The sequence below is a fragment of the Sapajus apella genome, unplaced genomic scaffold, assembly GCF_009761245.1.
Source record: "Sapajus apella isolate SASKATOON/1434 unplaced genomic scaffold, GSC_monkey_1.0 scaffold2, whole genome shotgun sequence".
Classification (NCBI taxonomy): domain Eukaryota; kingdom Metazoa; phylum Chordata; class Mammalia; order Primates; family Cebidae; genus Sapajus; species Sapajus apella.
The window spans coordinates 75,332,927-75,354,720 of NW_022436942.1; the positions used below are offsets into that span (position 1 = coordinate 75,332,927).

The 21,794-nt window shown below is 42.9% G+C and overlaps 1 protein-coding gene across 4 annotated transcripts in view; it reads right to left on the bottom strand.

The window, feature by feature from the left end:
• The window catches only part of FBXO21 (F-box protein 21), a 45,579-nt gene extending 26,365 nt beyond the window's left edge, over positions 1–19,214 (bottom strand). For 3 of the 4 annotated variants that reach the window (XM_032240934.1, XM_032240949.1, XM_032240942.1), the window contains exons 1-7: positions 18,906–19,214; positions 17,891–18,026; positions 15,299–15,393; positions 6,562–6,683; positions 3,683–3,829; positions 3,237–3,373; positions 1,513–1,649 (exon numbers count right to left, since the gene is read on the bottom strand). In XM_032240934.1, coding sequence (XP_032096825.1) covers positions 1,513–1,649; positions 3,237–3,373; positions 3,683–3,829; positions 6,562–6,683; positions 15,299–15,393; positions 17,891–18,026; positions 18,906–19,144 — 1,013 coding nt within the window. In that variant the 5' untranslated portion in view covers positions 19,145–19,214. The remainder of the gene's footprint in view (positions 1–1,512; positions 1,650–3,236; positions 3,374–3,682; positions 3,830–6,561; positions 6,684–15,298; positions 15,394–17,890; positions 18,027–18,905) is intronic. The other variant, XM_032240927.1, reaches the window with a different exon arrangement.
• Positions 19,215–21,794: the final 2,580 nt, after the last annotated feature.

The window sequence follows — 21,794 nt, forward strand, 5'->3', positions numbered from 1 at the left end:
AAAAAAAAAAAAAAAAAAAAAAAAGAAAAGAAAGGTATCTAAGAACAAATCTAACAAGATGTTAGCTTGATGAAGAAAAAGATAAAATCTTCTTAAGGCCAGTAATGACAACCTAAATAAACAGAGTGGTCCATATAAACATTTGCATGGAAATAACAAGCACAGCCAGGCGCGGTGGCTCATGCCTGTAATCCCAACACTTTGGGAGGCTGAGGCAGGCAGACCACTTGAGTTCTGGGGTTTGAGACTAGCCTGGGCAACATGGCAAGACCCCATCTTTATTAAAAAAAAATACAAAACAATTAGCCAGGTTGTTGTGGTGCATGCCTGTGGTCCCAGCTACTAGTGAGGCTGAGGTGGGAGGATGGCTTGAGCCCAGGAGACGGGGGGTGTAGTAAACCGAGATTGCGCCAATGCACACCAGCCTGGGTGGCAGAGCCAGACCCTGTCTCAAAAAAAATAAATAAACATTTTCAAACTGGTGGTTAGCTCTCAAGAGGAGAAGGAGGGAGAAAGGGATGAGGAAGAGTACCTGGGAGGCTTCAGCTAAACATGTAATGTTTTACTTTTTAAACTAAGAGATAGGAACAGAGACCAAGTGTACTTTTTTGGTATGTCACATCAGAAACACACCTGGGTGTATAATATACTGGGTGATTTAATTTAATCTTCCAAGCTGCTTTATAAAAAACATTAATCCATTTTACCAAGGAGAAACTGAGGCTTCCTCAGAGGAAGGCAAAGTTTGAACCTAGTTTGACTTCACAGCTCTGGTACTTTCTACCACACAATTCATCATTAAAGGGTATCAGAGTTAATCATTAAGACATAGTTTCAAAGATCAGGACATAGGTAAATAACTTTTTTCCTTTTCCCCTAAATTGTAGATTTAATGAAAATATATTCCTACCTGTTGACCTATTTCTTTCAAAAAAGCTAGACTATAACTCAAAAGGAGTTTTCTGCCCTACAGAGCCCGAGGTTTAAAAAAGAACAGAACAGAACTCGGTATACTACCAGGTCTCTAAAATTCCCATCAGTTACTGACCTTGCCTGAAGGGGAACGTGGTCACCCTGTTCAATCTCCCCCACTTTCTTTCCCTCCCTTCCTCTCCCACTCATGTGGGACAAAGGGGGAGATTTTATGGAAGAATGAAAAGAAATAATTTCTTTAAGAACTCTTTGATCTGATCTGCTTTGGACCAAAGGGACTCTGAGAACCACAAAAGACCTTGAAGTCAGTCTTATTTTTTAAAATGAAACTTTTTGAGATAACTGTAGATTCACACATGCAGTTTCAAGAAATACAGAAAGATCCAGAATACCCTTTCCCAGTCTCCCCTGATGGTACCATCTTCACTGTTATAATTTAATAACACAACCAGAATACGACACTGATACAGCCAGGAAACAAAACATCACCCTAGTCCCATTTTTAACCTGTTTGGTAACACCTTCAGCACAGAGGTACTGAATCTTCCAGACCACAGATCAAGTGTCACAGATACTCACCCTTCTGCGCCTTGGCACCACCTTAGTAAGAAGTGACTTGGGAAGTTGACAGGCTCCAGTGGGACTCCCAACTGCCGAGCAATTGTCAAATAGAGCAGAGACATGCTGATTGGGATTCCTGTTCTGCGGATCAAAACCTAAAGCAGAAAAAAATGCTTTTATTTCACTGGGATGAGCTAAACGTTCTCATTCGTTCAATAAACATTCTCATGAGACATCTATTGTGCATTGGGCATGATGCTCATTTTTGAGGCTTAAGTGAGTATTTCACTTATTTAGGTCAGGGTCTATAAACTATGGTCCACGGTAATTCCAGCCCACAAGCTATCTTTGTACAGCCTGTGTAAGAAAATTTTTTATGTTTTTAAATGTTTAAAAAAATGGTTAAAACAATACTATTCCACGACATATAAAAACATGAAATTCAAATTTCAATGTCAGTATATACAATTTTGTTGGACACAGCCACACTCAGTTGTTTTTATATTATCTGTGCCTCCTTTTATACCACAGAGGCAGAACTTGAGGTAACAACAGAGACCACATGGCACTCAAAGCTGAATTTTTTTTTTTTTGAGATGGAGTCCCACTCTGTCTCGCCCAGACTGGAGTGCAATGGCACAATCTCCGCTCACTGCAATCTCCGACTCCTGGGTTCAAGTGATTCTCCTGCCTCAGTCTCCCAAGTAGCTTACAGGCAACCACCACCACGCCTGGCTAATTCTTTTTGTACTTTTAGTAGAGATGGCCTTTCGTCACATTGGCCAGGCTGGTCTTGAACTCCTGACCTCAGGTGATTTGCCCACCTTGGCCTCCCAAAGTACTGGGATTATAGGCCTGAGCCACTGTGACTGGCCAAAGCTAAAATAATGTACTGCCTGGCCCTTTACAGAAAAAGTTGGTCAAGCCCTGATTTAGGTCCTCCTCCTTCCAGAAAGAATCTAAGACTGTTTCTAGGGAAAGTGTGTATGACATAACAAAATAAAATGAAAGTAGCAGATAGGACAACAAAATAAATATGAAAATGGAGCTAGGCAGAAAGCAAGTAAAAAATATAACATGGAAACCTGACACAGCTGGGTCACAGGTTCCCCCAACTGGCTAGAGGCCAGTGCAAAACGAGGAGACTGATTGGTTTCACAGTTTAGTGTTCACGAGATACAAACTGACCAGAGTCAGAGAAATATCTATTTTTAGTCAAAAATTTATCTCAAGGGTTTACATACAGAGACTGCTCATGAGGAAACAGATAAACTCCACAACAGCATCCTTACAGCAGAAGGAAAAGTAAGTTTCAATGAGCACTCAGAGATGGAAAATATAGTACTGGCCCTCAAGAATGTATGGTCTATCAGAGAAAAACTTAAGAAACACATACAGGATGAGCACAGTGGCTCACACCTATAATCCCGGCGTTTTGGGAGGCCATGGTGGGAGGATCACTTGAGGCCAGGAGTTTGAGACCAGGCTAGGCAACATAGCAAGGCCCTGTCTCTAAAAAAAAAAAAAAAGTAGCTGGGCATGGTGTCATGTAGTCCTAGCTACTCGGGAGGCTGAGGCTGCAGGATCGCTTGAGCCCAGGAGTTTGAGGCTGGAGTAAGCTATGATCATGCCACTGCATTCCAGCCTGAGCAACAGGGCAAGACCCTGTCTCTAAAAACAGAAAAAAAATATATTACTATACCCATATGACTATACCCATATGTTACTGTACCAATATTTACCTGATGCATGTATAAATTTAGGGCATTATAGTAATCCATTCGATTCCCCTTGAACTTCAGTTGGTCATAAAGGACATAGTTCATGGCATCCAGCACCTGGCTCTGGAGTTCTATTTCCATTATCATGGATGATTCACCTGAAACAGAGAGATCTACCCTGGGACCCATGCACAAATAAGGCTGTGACAGGTGCCCCAAACAACTCACAACATGAAGATACTGGCAATGGCCTAGCAATATTAATCAAGTGTTGCCAATCTAGGAAGCAGAAGACAGCATGTATTTGAAGTGCTTTAGGTTCAACACTTCAACCAGGTAAACATATGGTCACATCATTTTATCACTTTTTCATGACATAATGGGAGCACACTAACAAATCTCTCAAATCAACCAATTTCCCTCAGTTTTCTTTTGTAAATACAGCTGGATCCAAAGCAATGCCACACCTGCCTTGAAGCCCAAGCTGGGGTGGCGGCAGTTTATGCCCCGGAGGGTTTTGCAAACAAGCTCCACAATGCTGTCAATTTGGGCCTGGATGTCTTTGAGGCTGATGTCGGAGAGGGGATTGCAGTACTGGTCAATATATACAGCACCTGTAAAAAACCAAAATATTTATTTTATTTATAAACAAAATAAATAACAAATAAATTCTTGTTACTCTTACTAATTTGGCATTTGACCTTGGACATCCTGGGACATGGCTCTTTACAACATCCCATTGGATAAGCTTTGTGTTTTGGCCACAGGTCTTGCTGCTAATACACTGAGAAGGAGCAACACATTTTCCTAACAAAGGAGCTTACACTTTAAAAAATAAATACATAAACAAACCTTCTCTCAGAGGTCATGGACTAAAAAACTGCATGATATGTGATGCAGTCTCATATTCTATTACAAAGAGAAGTAAATGACATCAAGGAGGTCTTTTCAAGCTATTTCTCTCTCCCCGGCTCTTACAGGTTCAAAATCCAACAACTCTGAAAACTCAATGTTATAAGGCAGTTCTTTTAAAACAAAACAACAACAACAACAAAAAAAAACCAAGTTGAAAGCCCTCCATGACAGATGTGCCATTTCAACAAATTACACTTCTTAAGGGTGAATAGTAAATGGACTCAGGAGATAACCCCACTTTCCAATGAGATAACCTGTTATGCTCAGGGAACCGACAGCTGAAAAGCTGTACAGAGCACACTGCAGACAGTCTCTTAAGAATCACTCCTCTTCACAGCCTTAGGTAATTTTGGAACTGGAGACTGAAGGGCTAAGAGCATCATTTGAGTAAGGACACTGTGACTTGGGAAACTCTTGAGTCATCTTAAATTCAAGAGATCTCAGACCAGCTCAGAACCTGGACCTCCTTACCAATGGTCCATGGAGCTGAAAGCAGTTGAACGGGTGTCAGGAGACCTCAACCCTCAGTCCCAGTGTTGCCACCAGCCAGGGACTGGCTCCTCGGCCTCTGTAGGTCCCAGATTCCCTTCCTGGAGGCTGAAGGAATTTATGCTGCACATTTCTGAAGTCCTTTCCTTCCTAATGCTATGATTCCCAGACTTCTTCAATGGTAAGAGCATTATTCTAGTCAGTCACCAAGGATCAGAACCCTGGAGAGCAATCCATCATTCACTCAACTAGTAAACAACTTCCAATGGCTTCCCAATGCTTAGGATACTGATGTGGAAGTGTTATTTGAAAATTATAACTTTGTATTTAGAAAATGAAAAAGCAGTATTTGTTTTCATATATAAACTACAAAAAAATACACTATTCTTAACTGTGAAATAAACAGAAGATAGGATGTTTCTCAACTCCAGTATACAAATGAGGGGATTCTAGGGTGGTGAGAATTTATTTTAATCAACTGAAACAGATGTTTCATTTCCTTTTGGATGATACTAGGTTTTCATATACTTGGTAAGCATTTACATTAAGCATTGTGGGGTATACAGTGATCCTAACACAAGGACACAACATAGGAAGCTTAGGGACTAGTTACAGAAACAAAACGTATACACAGCAAACAGAAACAATGCAAGACAGTTAACCATTAAAGGCTACTGTAGCTCTGAGGCGAGAAAAATCGCCAAGTAGTCAGTGGGAATTTAATGAAAGTGAGGCTTGAGCGAATTATGGAGAGGGAGCAGGATTTTCAAGAGGGATTATGAGGAGGAGGGACATCATGAATGAGGAAGTGAAGCCAGGTGTATCTGTGATTTACCAGTCTAGACAATGGCCTGGCTGGAGCAAATGGGACATCCTGGAGAGTACAGAGCAAAAGGTCTGAACCAGATTATGCAGGACACTGAAAAGCAGGCAGAGGTTTAATACAAAAGGAAAATCAGCTGCCTGAACTGCAGGTTTCACATGCAGTGGTGAAAACATAGGTTTCTAATTAGGCTGGCACTGATATTTTGGCTGACTTGGAGGGAAGAGGGGGTAATGTTCATGAAAGCAAGTATTACTCAGAAAGTTGTTGCTGGGAGAGGTGGCCAAAGACTGCATGACACTAGTTATGGAAGCCAGCCAGATGTGGTGGCACTTGAGCACAGGAGTTTGAACCTAGCATAGGTGACATAGCAAGACCCTGTCCCTAAAAATAAATAAATAATTTTAGAAAAAGGAATAGTAATAGAATGGGAACATGACTATGAGATACACTAGAATGGAAAAAAAATCAACAATCAGGTAAATCACCAGAAGTAGGGAATAAAGGTAAACAACCAGTCATATTTATATTTTATAAGCATAATTTATGGGAATGTTTGTATAATACTGTAAGAATTCAAAATCGTTTTTTTTAAAAAATGGAAGTCATACTTCGTTCCTTTCAACTTAATAAGAACAAAAAGATACTCCTTTCATCCTGTCTGTCCACCCAACTTCTTCCTTCTCACTTCTCCTTATGGATAAGGAGACTCACAGATGCCCAAGAACATTCTGACCTCAATAAAACTCCAACCAGAGAGGTTAAGGGATTTACTCAAGGTCACAGGGAGACAAAATTGGATACATTTACTTCTGATTTGGAAATGATGCCTTAAAGCTCAGAAAAACAGGAATTCACTTCATTAGTAAAGTGTCAATCTCACACTTTAAGCTATTGACGCATCTTTAAAAAACACACAAAAAATCTTAGCTTTAACTTTAATAGTTTTAACTACCTCATCGGTCAGACCTCATAATCCAACCTGTAGAAACCTACACAACATGAGTAACTTTTCCACTGCTTTACCAGAAGGAACACGACAATTCCCTCCGCTGGTCTTAAAAAAACTGATGTTACCTATGGAAATACTACTGTCCACATATATGGAAAAAGACCCACCTTCAAGATATGACTCATAGTCATCTGGCTGCTGAAGAAAGGCCTTAAGATTATTTAAAATTTTCTGTTGCCGCAGGTAGTAAAGAATTTTCTTTGCGTAGTACTTCCAGGTCAAAGCTTTTCTGGAAACAAACAAGTCAGTAAGAATTAAGATTTGAAAAACTTTCAGTTATCTATTTTTTACTTTACAACAACATACCATGTAGTTTGCTTAACAAGAAAAATATAATTGGTTCATTATCTTATAATACTTATTATAATGGAAGTAAATAGCACAGTCTTTGAACTGTAATATAATACTAAATTAGTTGTACTGAAATCTGAGAAACAGTTATCTGTCTGGCTTCAGATTTTCTTGCCTATAAAGGAAATGGAAGAGCAGCCTGAAAAAGGAATTGAGCTGGGGGAGGTTCCGAAGATGGGGAGGCATCTAGAACCCTTTGCTGGTCCCCCTGCTTGGGCCAGGCCTGCTGCCTTCTCTGCACTCACTACCATGGTGAGTTCACCTACTCTCATCGTTTCACATATTATGAAAACTCCTAATTTATTTTCCAGACCAGAGTTCTCTCTTGAACTCCAGACCTGTGTATCAACTACTATCTCTCTACTCTACATCCCACTCAGATAGCTGAGCCCCTTAATCTTTTTTCCCCTCCCAGAGTCACCCTCATCTCAGATCAAGGCCTCTCCATCATTCTAGTGAGGCCAAAAACCTGCGAGTCATACTGGATGCCTTGCTTTCTCTCATAAGCCACACTCAAGACCTGTCAGCCAATCTACCAATATTATCTTCAAAATACATCCAAAATGTGCACTCTTCCCCATCAGCGTTTCTCTGTGTTGCAGCAACATCCTCCTACCTCAGCTTCCCACTTCAGACCTGGCCCCTCCCAGTCTATCCTCCATATGGCAGCCAGAGCACTCCAGTAACACGTCCAGTCATGTCACCCAATCGTCAACTCCAAGTCTCCAGAGGTTTCCCACCTTGCTCCATGAACCTAATGAGGACCTAAAAGGTCTCTTGAACTCTCACCCCATTACCTCTCTGATCCCAATTCCTACCACTCCCGCTCAGTCCAGCCACCGACGCATTCCAACTGTTCCTTTACTCTGTCTGGCAGGTCCTCACCTTAGTGACCTGTTCCTTCTGCCTGGAATATTCTGGAGATCTGCAGTCTGTTCTCACCTCCTCCTAGGCTTCAACTCAAATGTCCCCTTGAGTAAGGCCCCCTACCTTATTTTAAATGGCACCCCCTTACCATTCCTCTGCCTTCTTCCCTGATTATATTTCTCTATAGCACTTTTCATTTTCTAATATAATCAATTTCTTATTTTTCTTAGCGCCTAGCTTCCCCACTTAACAGTATAAGCCCATGAAGGCAGGGACTGTTTTGCGTGTTGTTCATTGCTGTATCCCTAGTGCCTAGAATGGTGTCTGGCACATGGCAGATGTTCCATAAAACTCGTTGAGTGAGTAAAATTCCTCATCACATATCCCAAATATATATGGGGATTATAACAAGTAGGAAAGACACAGTGATGAAACTTATCTGGCTGACTTCATGAAGAAACAAACAACCTGCCAATCTTCAGGGAGGTCAATGAAAACCTGCAGAGTGATCTATGTGTTATCTACTTTTTAACCTTTGAGTTGTAAAATACATCTATCTAGAAAATTGTGGTGAAACAAACAAGCAGCTTAATGAATCATTCCAAGGCACACTCCTGGATCTACCACTCTTGCCAAGAAAGAAAACTTTGCAAACAGCCAAAAAGCCCTCCGGGGCCTCTCAACAATAATCACAAACCTCACCTCTATAGTCATCACTTTCTTTTCTCTTTAGTATTACCATGAAATATGCATCCCTCAACAGGCGAGTCTGCTTTCATGCCTTTAAATCTCTTAATCTACAGGATCCCCCTCCATCTTTCTTCCCCCTTGTATTTTTTTGAAGAACCTGGGTTGTTTGACCTGCAGTTTCCCATCATCTGGAATCTGCTGGCTGTACCCACCCACATGATGTAGATTAACATGTTCTTCTATATTTTGGTCTCCTGTAAATCGGATGTAGAGGCTCGGTCAGGTACGGATTCCATTAATTTAGCAAGACAACTTCACAGAAGGTAGTGCATTCTCCCATCAGGAGGCAATAATGCCTGCGTGTCCTTTTGTGATGTCAGCAGCACTGCTACTCAATGCGATCTGTTAATTCATTCAAGGTTACAAAGTGGCCATATTAGAATTCAACCATCCCTTCTTAATTTATTAGCTGGGATAATTCTGTAAGGAGAAGCCTCCTGCTGTCTATTATTTGATCCCCCATGGTATAACACATGGAAAAATCAGGATAAATGCTCACATCTTCTATTTACAATTTTTCAAAATAATGATGCAAATTTCTATTTATCCTTCAAAGGTAACCAATTAATTGTTTTTAGTATTATTATGAACTCATAGAACCAAGCATATTTGATGCATTTCAATCCATTCCGGTTATTATCCACACTGATGTTCAAATTGTCACATCTTTGGCCACTGGAGGCCTCATGTGGGTTCCTCAATACTTCCGACATAAAGTGGTGTCAGTTTTCTTACTATCTGGTTAGGTTTCCAGGATGCTCCAGGCTCATCTTTTAAAATCCTTGCATTGGACATAGAATCAGTCTTTCTCCTGGCTCCTTATGTGGAAAATGTTGTATCAAGATGACAATCTGGATACCAAGAAAGATCAATTCCACTAGGTTGGTTATTGTTTCTAGATCTTTTCAGGAACAGACCTAGGAAGCCTAGTGTGGATGTGCACATGTGTGTACATGTACATATGTACATGCGCTTCCATACACCTACATGTATTTAAATATAAAATACTTTTTGAGTTCATACTGACACTTCCAATTCAAAAATATATGGATCTGACCTTATTCTATCTTATATCTATGTCTTCTTTATTCCAGACTTCTGCTTCTCCAGGATATCACAGGTGATAAAATTAGAATATCATGCTGTTATTCATTTACATCCCTCCATCTCTCTCTCTCATACACACACACCAGCCTCAGAATAACAAGACAAACGTTCTCATCACTTTTTTTTTTTAAACGGAGTCTTACTGTGCAGTGGTGCGACCTTGGCTCACTGCAATCTCTGCCTCCTGGATTCAAGTGATTCTCCTGCCTCAGCCTCCCAAGTAGCTGGGATTACAGGCACGCACCACCACACCTAATTTTTTTTTTTTTGTATTTTCAGTGGAGATGGGATTTCATGTTGGCTAGGATGGTCTTGATCTCCTGACCTCATGATCCGCCCACCTCAGCCTCCCAAAGTGCTGGGGTTACTCATCACTTTTATGATTACTGAAAACAGCTAAATATTCTGCATATGTTCTCCCCTACTGTCCATTCATTTTTTTTTAAACAGGTGCATTGTATCTACACTGACATATCTTAAAGCCATTACACACGCAATACTTTCTCCTTTAGAACCCTCATTTGAATTTAAATCTACAAATAAATACATATTTAGTACTCACTATCAGTCCTTACATCAGTGTTTCTCTGGGTTTTTTGGCGGGGAGTATAGGGGGTTTGGTCATTTGAAGTTCATTTTCCAAGAGGTCTGTCAGGAAGGACTGAAAAGTCACTGATTCTTGTAAGTTGTTAAGTTTGTGTGCAGTCTTCATATCTGGAAGTCAGTTTGGCTGGATATAAAAATCCTTGGCTGACATTTTCCTTAGATCCTTGAGCATCTTAAATAAGTTATTTTTTCCTTTGGCATAAAAAATTCTGTTGAAAAGTCTGATGATATTCTCATTTTCTTTTCCTTATAAATGACTTTATCTTTTTTGCTTGGATGCTCAAAGGACTTTCCTGTCTTTAAAATCCAGCAATTTTACGAAAATATGTCTCAGTATTGGTCATTCTGGGACACCTTTCTTGGGTACAATGTATGCCCTTATTTATTTATTTATTAATGAATGACAAAGTCTCACTCTGTTGCCCAGGCTGGAGTGCAGTGGCACAATCTCAGTTCATTGCAACCTCCACCTCCAGGGTTCAAGTGATTCTCTTGCATCAGACTCTATAGTAGCTGGGATTACGGGCACCTGCTACCATGCCTGGCTAATTTTTTGTATTTTTAGTAGAGATGGGGTTTCTCCATGTTGGCTGCTCTTGAACTCCTGACATCGTGAGTCGCCTCCCTCAGCCTCCCAGAGTGCTAGGATTACAGAAGTGAGCCACCACACCCGGCCTAGGCATACTCTTTTTTAAGACCACATAGCACATCATAAACAAAAACTGATTTCGTGCTGATGCTTTAGCATTTATGGAAACCACACTTCTTCCTTCCCATGCTTTCCATATCCAAACCATAAGCATTTGCCAGGAATGAATACAAACAGGATCTTACATGAAAACTGGCATCCCAAAATATTTTAAAATGTAAGGTATTCTATCATTTTAAAAAACCTTATCTGTTTGTTGGCTTGCACTTATAGTCCCAGTACTTTGGAAGGCCAAGGTGGGAAGATCACTTGAAGCCAAGAGTTCAAGACTAGCTTGAGGAACATAGTGAGACACTGTCTTTATCAAATAAAAATTAGCAGCCAGGTGCGGTGGCTCACGCCTGTAATCCCAGCACTTTGGGAGGCCAAGGCAGGTCAGGAAATCGAGACCAGCCTGGCCAACATGGTGAAACTCCATCTACACTAAAAATTCAAAAAGTTAGCCAGGTGTGGTGGTGGTTGCCTATAACCCCAGCTACTCGGGAGGCTGAGGCAGGAGAATTGCTTGAACCCAGGAGGGGGAGGTTGCAGTGAGCCAAGATCATGCCATTGCACTCCAGCCTGGGCAACAAGAGTGAAACACCATCTCAAAAAAAATAAAATAAAATTAGCCAGGCATGGTGGCACATGCCCGTAGTCCCAGCTACTCAGGAGTCTGAGGCCGGAGGATCCCTTGAACCCAGGAGTTCAAGGTTACAGTGAACCATGACTGCATCACTGTACTCTAGCCTGGACAACAGGGTGAAACCCTGTCTCCAAAAACAAACAAGGCTGGACGTGGGGGCTCACACTTGTAATCCCAGCACACTGGGAGGCCAAGGCAAGAGGATCTTTTTTTCTTCTTTTTTGAGACAGTCTCACTGTCACTGAGGCTGGAGTGCAGTGGTGGAATCTCACTATACTGCAACCTCGGCCTCCCAGATTCAAGCAATTCTCCGGTCTCATCCTCCTAAGCAGCTGGGATTACAGGCGTGCACCACCATGCCCTGCTAATTTTTGTATTTTTAGTAGAAACAGGGTTTCACCATGTTGGACAGGCTGGTCTTGAACTCCTAACATCAAATGATCAACCCACCTCAGCCTCCCAAAATGCTGTGATTACAGGCATAAGCCACTGTGCCTGGCCGGGAAAATCTCAGGCCTGGAGTTTAATACCTGCCTGGGAAACAAAGCAAGACTCTATCTATACAAAAAATAGAAAAAATTAGCCAGGTGCAGGGGCACATGCCTGTAGTCCTAGCTACTCCGGAGGCTGAGGCAGGAGGATCACTTCACTTGAGCCCAGGGGTCTGAGTCTGCAGTAAGCTATGATTGCATCACAGCATTCCAGCCTGGGTGATAGTGAGACTCTATTTCTAAAACAAACCAACAATCCTATTTTAAGCTCAAAAGACACGTGTTGGGCTAAAGGGTAATCTATTTGTATTTATTTCTAAAGACTGTAACAATATTCGTCTTTACTGGCTATGCATTTTCGTGTTTTTTGTGAATCTGATACATAAAACAGCAGCATTTCATTGCTGTTTTATTTAACACTTTTTGAATAGTGAATTAAAAGGTTTTTCCATGATTGTTAGCTGTTTGGACTTGTTCTTCTGTGAACGCCATCCTCCTAACCTTTGTACATATTTCAATTTCTCTTGAGTTCTCTGCCTTGGGTCATGGTCTCTTTGGCCATCTGCTCTGTCATTGCCTCTGCACTGTCACTCTTGGTTAAGGCGGTCTCCCCAGACTACACAAAGTCTCCTTTTTTCTGGAGGAATGTTCACTGTGTTTAAGTTGTTTAATCCTTTGGGAAAATTTTGCATAGGATGCACGTTTTCCTTTCTTCCAGATGAATATTCCGTTATGTCCGGTACCGTTTTTTAAAAATCCGCTTTTTTCCCCCAGAGTTTAAATATATTATCATTTATTCTGGGATGCGTTTGTCAGTTTTCCTCTGCTACTGATGCAGCTCTTTTTATTTAATCACTGTATTGTTTGGATTATAAGTAGCTTTATAAGATGTCCTAATATCTTAGTGGTGCAAGTTTCCTATTACGATTACTAAAAAAATTTCTTCTGGTTCTTCTTGCGAATTTAGTCTTCTGTATATATTTTGCGACATCCAAATGAAAAAAAAAACAACAACTCCCCCTGCTCACCACCCCTCAAAAAACACTTTGTTTGAATCGTAATTGGATGACACTAGGTTTATATGTTAATTTGGGGAGAACTGACATTTTTTTGATAGTAAGTCTTCACGTTCCAGAACATGCTATCTATTTTATGCCTTTCAATAACACCCTGTAGTCTGACCTGGGAAACCCATTCTGAAGACTCTACTGCCTGGAAACATCACTCCTCACAGTGACACAAAATGGAAAAGAAAATGGTTGTCCACCTGTAGGAAAATGGTTAAATAAATTATGTAGGTCGGCCTCAGTGGGTCACATCTGTAATCTCAGCACTTTGGGAGGCTGAAGTGGGCAGATCACCTGAAGTCAGGAGTTTGAGACCAGTCTGACAAACATGGTGAAACCCCGTCTCTACTAAAAATGTAACATTAGCTGGGTGTGGTGGCAGGCACCTGTAATTCCAGCTACTTAGGAGGCTGAAGCAGGAGAACTGCTTGGACCTGGGAGGTGGAGGTTGCAGTCAGCCAAGATCGTCCCACTGCACTCCAACCTGGGCAACAAGAGCAAAACTTCATCTCAAAATAATAAAAATAAAAATAAATAAATAAAAGTATGTAACATGCCACAAAAGAGTAAGTAGACATTAACAAAAGTGATTCTGATGCTTCACCAGTTGATGAGAATGGATTTCCATAAGGTACTATTGAGTGAGAAAAAACAATACGGAAAAGTACCTATTACGTGATCCCAATTTTGGGCAATAATGATCCTTCCCCAAACTCATCACTGTCTGTCAGCATGAAGAATGCAACCTGGCTGGTACCAAGAATTACAGAGGTGGGGGCAGGAAAGGCCAATGTAAACAGAGGGAATGGGGAGGAAAAAGGAAACAGCATAAATAAGAAAAAACCAAGTCTGTACTAAACATCAAACCACAACAACCAACAAAGTATATACGAGATCCTATTTATGTATTTAAAAATATATACGCACATGGGAAAACACACAAGTCAGCCTTTATTTTTAAGACTGCACCATACTGACTACTACTAGATCATACTTCAATTCATTTATAGATAAACCAAAATAGAAACGGAAAAATGACCTCTGCATCTGAACTCATCCAAGGCCTAGAATAGTGACACATCTTACCTCTACCCACAGTTGTTCCACTGATAGATATTTCTCTCCTAAATCCACTTTAAAAAACAATAGAAGCTGGGCACAGTGGGTCATGCCTGTAATCCCAGCACTTTGGGAGGCCGAGGTAGGTGGATCATGAGGTCAGGAGTTTGAGACCAGCCAGGCCAACATAGTGAAACCCTGTCTCTACTAAAAATACAAAAATTAGCCAGGCATGGTGGCGGGCACCTGTAGTCCCAGCTACTAGGGAGGCTGAGGCAGAAGAATCACTTGAACCCGGGAGGTGGAGGTTGCAGTGAGCCGAGATTGTGCCACTGCACTCCAGCCTGGGCTACAGAGTGAGACTCCATCTCAAAAAAAAAAAAACCAAAACCCAAAAAACAAAACCCAGGAATATTTTATGCCTTGTTTGTGAGATATTTCACAAAGACTCCTTTTAAGGAAGATGTTAAACTAGGATTCTCATCTGCCATCACTAGAAAGGTTTCAGAACTTTTACAGCAGAGAGTCTTTTCCACAGGCAAGTTAGGCTGGCTGCCCAGTCATCTTCCAGGTAAAAACTGGAAATTAACCTTCACAGCAGATAATAAAAGGTGTAAGAAATTTTAAGCAAAAACCAAGAGATAAGGGGTTCTTCTTGATAGGCTCGCCTGAGTCCCTAATAACACAGTTTTTTGACTGGAAGATAAAAGAAGGACTCACTCAAAGATCTACAGTGTTCAAAGACCAAAGCAAGATTATTTTGTAACACAATTCAGAAATTGTAAAATAATCGTCCATTAAATTGACACGCCTAAGAAATTATTATTATTTTTAAACTAAAAGATTGATTTCATGATAGGCAAATGTGGTAGTACTGAGTGGAGAGGTAATAACGAAGGAAAGATGATTTCTATTACCAGAAGATTTCTAACCACCACAAAAGATACAAGGGTCCGGGGCACAGTATGTGACCTGTAGTAGTGCTAAACATTAATTCCATTTTCTTTCCAAAAGGATTTTTGTAAGGTTTCTTTATATGTCAATTGTCTTGGTGTATCTACCTAATAATACGCAGAACTTTTCAAAACTGTAACTATGGCAAGATGTGAAATATTTGGAATCACGTATTATAGCGTTTAGCCACATGAAAATTACAGCTGTTTATTCTGGAGTTATTAAAACAAACAAATCCCTACTAAAGCTATGGCTTACCTTCCTTCCATATTTAGGATACACACCAGTTCATCCTCAAAAAAAATCTCTGGTCCCTCAAGGTTCTCAATGTCACTGAAGCCATTACAAGGAACCTATGAAGAAGACACATACAAACAGGCCTCAATTTTAAGTATTGATACAACTGTAACTCTCACAAATTTGAGCTTTCAAATAAAGATGTCCACTACTGAAGAGGTTAACAGTTACTTTACACTATCTTGCACTACCAGTCATGGGTAGAAAGCAACAATAATTTTATTCAGATCTTATTGTTATTTGTAATCAACTATGTTTTCATAGACTCGAATCTCTGAAACTGACAACTCAGAGTTCTAATGTAAAAACTAGCTCTGGCCAGGCATAGTAGCTCATGACTGTAATCCTAGAACTCTGGGAGGCTGAGGCAGGTGGATAACCTGAGGTAAGGAGTTTGAGACTAGCCTGACCAACATGGTGAAACCCTGCGTCTACTAAAAGTACAAAATTAGCTAGGCATGCCTGTAATCCCAGCTACTTGGGAGGCTGAGGCAGGAGAATCACTTGAACCCAGGAGGTAGAGGTTGCAGTGAGCTGAGATCATGCCATTGCACTCCAGTCTGGGCAACAAGAATGAAACTCCATCTCAAAAAAAAAAAAAAAGAAAAAGAAAGGAAAACTAGATCTGAATAAGGACTAGAACTACAAAATCTCTTAATGACTATTTCATGTAGTCTATGCTGTACTCAACTAAGAGGGAGAGGTTAAGCCTAGTACATTAGTAAATTAGGCAGCTCCTATAATCCACTGGGCCTGTTTTCTCCACTGTAAATTCAGGTGGTGGTAAAGACAGCTTTAAGATCTTCTCAGTTTAGAATTCTATGGCTTCTCCCAGTTTCCTTTTTGCAAGTAGCCAGAACATTTCAGGTTAACCTGTGTGCATTCTGAGAACACAGGAACACCAAGATCCTGGGCCAAAGCAATCACCCACCCACAGATTAATGTTAAGTATGCTCCCGCTGTGTTCAAAGTCCTTGACATACTTCTAATTAAGCAGTGGTACAGGGAAAGGGGGAGCTGAGGAAAAAACACAACAATCCATCATTATTACGCAGAGGCACGGACTGTTCAAAACATACACAAAAGCAGCTGGACTAGAAGTGAAGGTTGCAAGCTCATAGTCCATGACCAACTGCACCAAACATAGCTAGTGCCAAAATTTATGTAAGTGCAAACACATTCAGATCAGCGTTTACAATTTGATTATGAATGCTTTCAGCCAGGACATGACTTCTCCAAAGGAGAATACAAATTTTGTTTATCCTAACACTAATAAATATTTATAGAAACAAATTACATTAAGCAATGTCTATTTGTATTCTCCATAGGGGAAAGCATTCAAATTTGTCCAAAGTTCACATTTTCCCTTTCGAAACTTGAAAAGCCTTGAAATCATTTCGAATTATGAACTCCATTAACTAACAGTAATTAAAATTAAAGGATCCAAAGGAGTCTTTATTAAAATAAAGTGAAATAAATCAGATTGGCTCTATTTCTAGAACCCCAACCAGAAATAAGTATCTAGTAGTTTGCTGAACTCCAAACATTAGAGTGGATTATTTTCCAGAGTTACAAAAAGAGATGAGGAGCAGCTACAGAAGCTTCCATGAGGCCAGCGCACCATGGCTCACGCCTGTAATCCCAATACTTTGGGAGGCCACGGCCGGTGGATTACTTGAGGCCAGGAGTTCATGACCAGCCTCGCCAACATGGTGAAACCCCATGTAACTAAAAATACAAAAATTAACCCAGTGTGGTGGCACATGCCTGTAGTCCCGGCTACGCGGGAGGTTGATAGGTGCAAATTGCTTCAACCCAGGAAGAGGAGGTCTAGTGAGCTGAAATCATGCCACTGCACTCCAGCCTGGGAAACAGAGCAAGACTCTCTCAACAAACAAAAAAAAGAAAGAAACTTCCGTGAGATATTTTGCGGAAAGAAAAACAAACAAAAACCCACCATGTATTTCAGCAATATTAAAAAAAAAAAACAAAAACCAAAAAACTTTTCAGGGATAATGAATGCAAGACAATTTTATTTTAGGGAGTAATAACTCTGATTTACACGTAGCTTTTAATCCTCTGTTACCTTAACAAATAATGCAGTTCACTACTGGGTAGATAGAACTTGCAAAGCCAGAGAGAATAACCACATTAATTTCGTCAACCCTTCTGGGAAAATAACTGGGAGAAATTTATGTTGTTCAATCACTGATGATTCCCCAAACAATGTGGGGGTTGCAAAAAAAAATCCATTGAACCCACTTGAGAAATAATGCTGATCTCTCCCTCTACGTTGAGCTGCGTGGGTCCCTCCCTGCTCCCTCCACCCCCATTCTCTCTCTGGCTTTAGAAAACTAAAGCTGGCACGGACAAATGGCTTCGTGTTGTTGGATAGGAGGAAAAGGACACAATGACTCTTACAGCCATCTAAGTAAGGGATTGTGAGAGCATTGAAAAGGGAGATGTGAAAAAGAGCTGGATGAGCTCATGCCTGCAGACCCAGACACAGACACCAGCAGGCCAAAGCGTAGAGCCCCATCAACAGATCCTTACGTGCTCTGAAAAGAACCTCTTTGAGAACGAGGCTACAATCTTCCGAGCTTCTAACCCAGCTTTTTGCCGAACTTTATACTCTTCCAACCAATTGACGTAGTCGGTGGGGCTGTAGTGTTTCATAAGGGAAGGCCACCTAGGAGGAGAGAAACAGCCCCCTCAGCTTAACAGACTCAAAGGCAGGGGGACAAGAATCCAAGGCAGCCTTGGAAACAGGGACAGCAGTGGGGTCCAGGGGTAAGAGGGACGCCGGCGAGGGACCTAGTTCAAAACCCCAGTGGCATTCACTCACTCTCTCTCACTCCCTCCCTCCCTTCCTCCCTCCCGGTGTGACCTTGGCGTTTCAGCGTGAATGCAGTCTCCATTCCCAGTCTCTAAAATGGGGACAGTTGTAGTAACAAAAAAAATAATAATGACAATGACAGTGAGCCTTGCCTGCGCGCCTCCGAGGAGCCGGGGCCCTGCGTGCAAGCCTCCCCAACATCAACTAATTTAATAACCGCGGTGAAAGGTAGGTCTAACGATCACCACCACTCAAAGTCTATGTATGAACGAGGCTCAAAAAAAGGTTAGTCGCTCCCCACAAGGTCACAGAGGGAGTGTGCAGGGCCAGATTTTATCCCGGGGCCACGCTGAAATCTGTGCCGTCACAACCAGCCCCGGGATGCGGCGCCCGCCGATCGCTGCATCACTGGGTCCATGTAAACACTTCAGCCCGGAGTCGGTCACAAAAGAAGCGCGTAAAAGGGACGAGCCGCGCCGCCGCCAGCGTCACCCTAGACGGAGGGCTCGGCTGCGGGGCGCTCCCAGATGCGCCATTAGGGGACTCGGGGGTCCGCCTGGCGTGGCCCCGCGGGGCCCGGGGCCTGGAGGCCTTTGTCTGTCTGTCCGCGGGAAGGGGTCCGGGGTGGGGTCCGCGCGCGGGGCGGCCGCGGAGGGCGAGCGGGGAGGCTGCCCGGCCCCGGGGGGCGCGGGGCCAGGGGCGCGCAGCCGGGGCCCGGGGCCGCTGGCTCACCTCACCCGGAACTGCTCCTTCCACACCTTCCCGCTGCTCTGGCACAGCTCGCGCAGCCGCCGGCAGGTGCTGGAGACACGGCCAATGTCGGCGGCCGTCAGCGAGCCGCTGCACAGGATGTACTCCAGCACCTCACCCGGCAGGTTGACGAGGCAGCTGAGGCCCGCCGCCTCGGGCGCGGCCTCCTCAGCCAGCGCCGGCACCACCTCCATCGCGCTGTCGACCACTGCCGCCGCCATCTTGTCCGCGTACCTGGGGCCGCCGCGCGCGCGCGCGAGAGTTTTGCCGGGGCTTCCCGCTTGGCCCCGCCCACTGGTCTTGGGGGCGAGTCCTGAGATCGCTCCGCCCACCCGCGGGCCACACCTCCCCTGCCTCGGTCGGCGGCCAAGCGGGTGGCAGCGCCGCCAAAGGGAGGACGTAATTGCACTCTGTGCTCGGAGCCGGCAGCGCAGGCCTCCTCTAATCCGGAACAATAGTAGCACTGATTCTTTTAAACGTAATTAATGTTTAAAATTAACAAATAAAAATGGTATCAATTCTCACGCGTGCTGAGCGCTTTCTGTGCATTAGCTCATTGGACCTTCCCCAATTACCCTAGGAGCTATCTTTCTCCCCACATTACAGACGGGGAAACTGAGGTTCGGAGAGTGAGAGGACTTGTTCAGGATCCCTTGTCTTGGATTTGAGAGAGAGAGAGAGAGCGCGCGTGTGTGTGTGTGTGCATGTGTGTGTTGTGACGGAGACTCGATCTTGCCCAGGATGGCGGGCAGTGGCGCTGTGACCGCTGACTGCAACCTCTGCCTCGCGGGTTCAAGCGATTCTCCTGCCTCAGCCTCCCGAGTAGATGGGATTACAGGCGCGCGCCACCACGCCCAGCTAATTTTATTTTCACTGTTTTTTTTTTTTTTTTTGGAGACAGAGTCTTACTCTCTTAGGCTGGAGCGCAGTGGCGCGATCTTGGCTCACTGCATCCTCCACCACCCTGATTCAAGGGATTCTCCTGCCTCAGCCTCCCAAGTAGTTGGGATTACTGGCGTGCACCACCAGGCCCAGCTACTTTTTGTATTTTTGGTAGAGACCGGTTTTCACCATGCTGGCTGGCCTCGAACTCCTGACCTCGGATGATCCACCCACCTCAGACTCCCAAAGTGCTGGGATTACAGGCATGAGCCACCGCGCCCGGCCCTTTGTCTTGGATTCTACTTCAGATCCCCTCAACTTTTGACTTTTGCTTGTCAGTGGTCTGAACCATATGATTTAATAATGACAGTATTCTTGAGTGGGTGCTAGAAACCCTGTATGATAATGTAAGGGAGTAATAATAATCCTCAAATCTGTGCCCTGCTTTTTAGGCTAATAGAGGGCGGGCAGAGAGCTCTTCTGTATTGGTTTCTTAATTGTTTTCGGCTCAACAATCTGTCATATTTGGGGGAGCATAGTCTGACCTCCTACAATAGGTACCACATTTATAACTATTCTACAGAAAAGGCAAAGTTCCTCCAGGTGGCAGTCACTGGTTCAAAGTCACAGAGACAAAAAATGCTAGAGCCTGGATTTGAGTCTTCAAAGCGGGAGCTACCACTCAGGTTTGGGTGGGTATTTTCAGGGTGGGCATATTAAAAAAAAAAAAAATTAGTTCAGTTCAGTGCCGAAGCCCTATGCTGTGTGCCCTGGGGATACAGAGGTGAGAAAAATGGAGTCTTTACTCCAAAACTGCGAAGTTCAATTACACTTAGAAGGATCTGTTGTCAGCACACGGAGGATCCAATGACGTACTCTCGGCAATTTGGAAATTAAGATACCCTAAGAGAGTTGAACTAGTAGAGTGATTCTCAGTGGATGACATTGAGCCATCAGTGGCTCCCTATTGCCCATAGCAATTAATGTGAAATTCCTAACATTGTTGCAAAGGAACAAATTCCACCTCTTCTTACCTATGTGAAGTCTTTCTTTCTCCAGCAAGGCTGGTGGTGTCTTTCCTTCCATTTCTGGCACTACATATACTATTCCTGCTACCTGCAATGCACTCCATTCCAGTCCTCCCCCTTCCAGTAACTCCTCCTCTTCCTCCAGGGCTCGCTTAATTTTTCCAAATCCTTTCCCTTCCCTCGTCACAGCACCAGCACCAGATGTGGCTCCTGCTCAGCATTTTGCAGTCTTGTAATTACTTAACTTACTATTCAACATGCATCTTTCCCGGTAAACCTGAAGGGAGTTCAGCACTAGGACTGTGTCTGAGTCACCTCTAGAAGCCTAGTTACTTGACCCATGACCTGCACATAGCGGATTCTCAATTATTATCTATTGATTGTGATAGTCTAACCAGCTGTTTGACTAGAGAAGCTAAGTAGCCTTTCTGAGGCCCAGTTTTTCATCTATAAAATGGGAATGATAATTGTTAATAATAATAACGCCTGTCTCCTGGGGCTGTTCTGAGAATTGAATGAGGAAATTCATGTGAGGTGCATAGAACAGTGGCAGGCATAAAAAAAATCTTCAAGCCGGGCATGGTGGCTCACTCCTGTAATCCCAGCACTTTGGAGGGCTGAAGCAGGCGAATCATCTGAGGTCAGGAGTTTGAGACCAACCTAGCCAACATTGTGAAACCCTACCTCTATAAATATACAAAAATTAACTGGACATGATGGTGGGTGCCTGTAATCCCAGCTACTCTGGAGGCTGAGGTCGGAGAATCACTTGAACTTGGGAGGCGGAGGTTACAGTGAGCCAAGATAGTGCCATTGCACTCCAGCCTGGGTAACGGCGTGAGATGCTGTCTTGAAAGAAAGAAAGAAAGAAATACAGAGAGAGAGAGAGAAAGAGAGAGAGAGAAAGAGAGAGAATAAAAGAAAAAAGAAAAATGCTTGATAAAAGTCTGTGGGAAGCAGG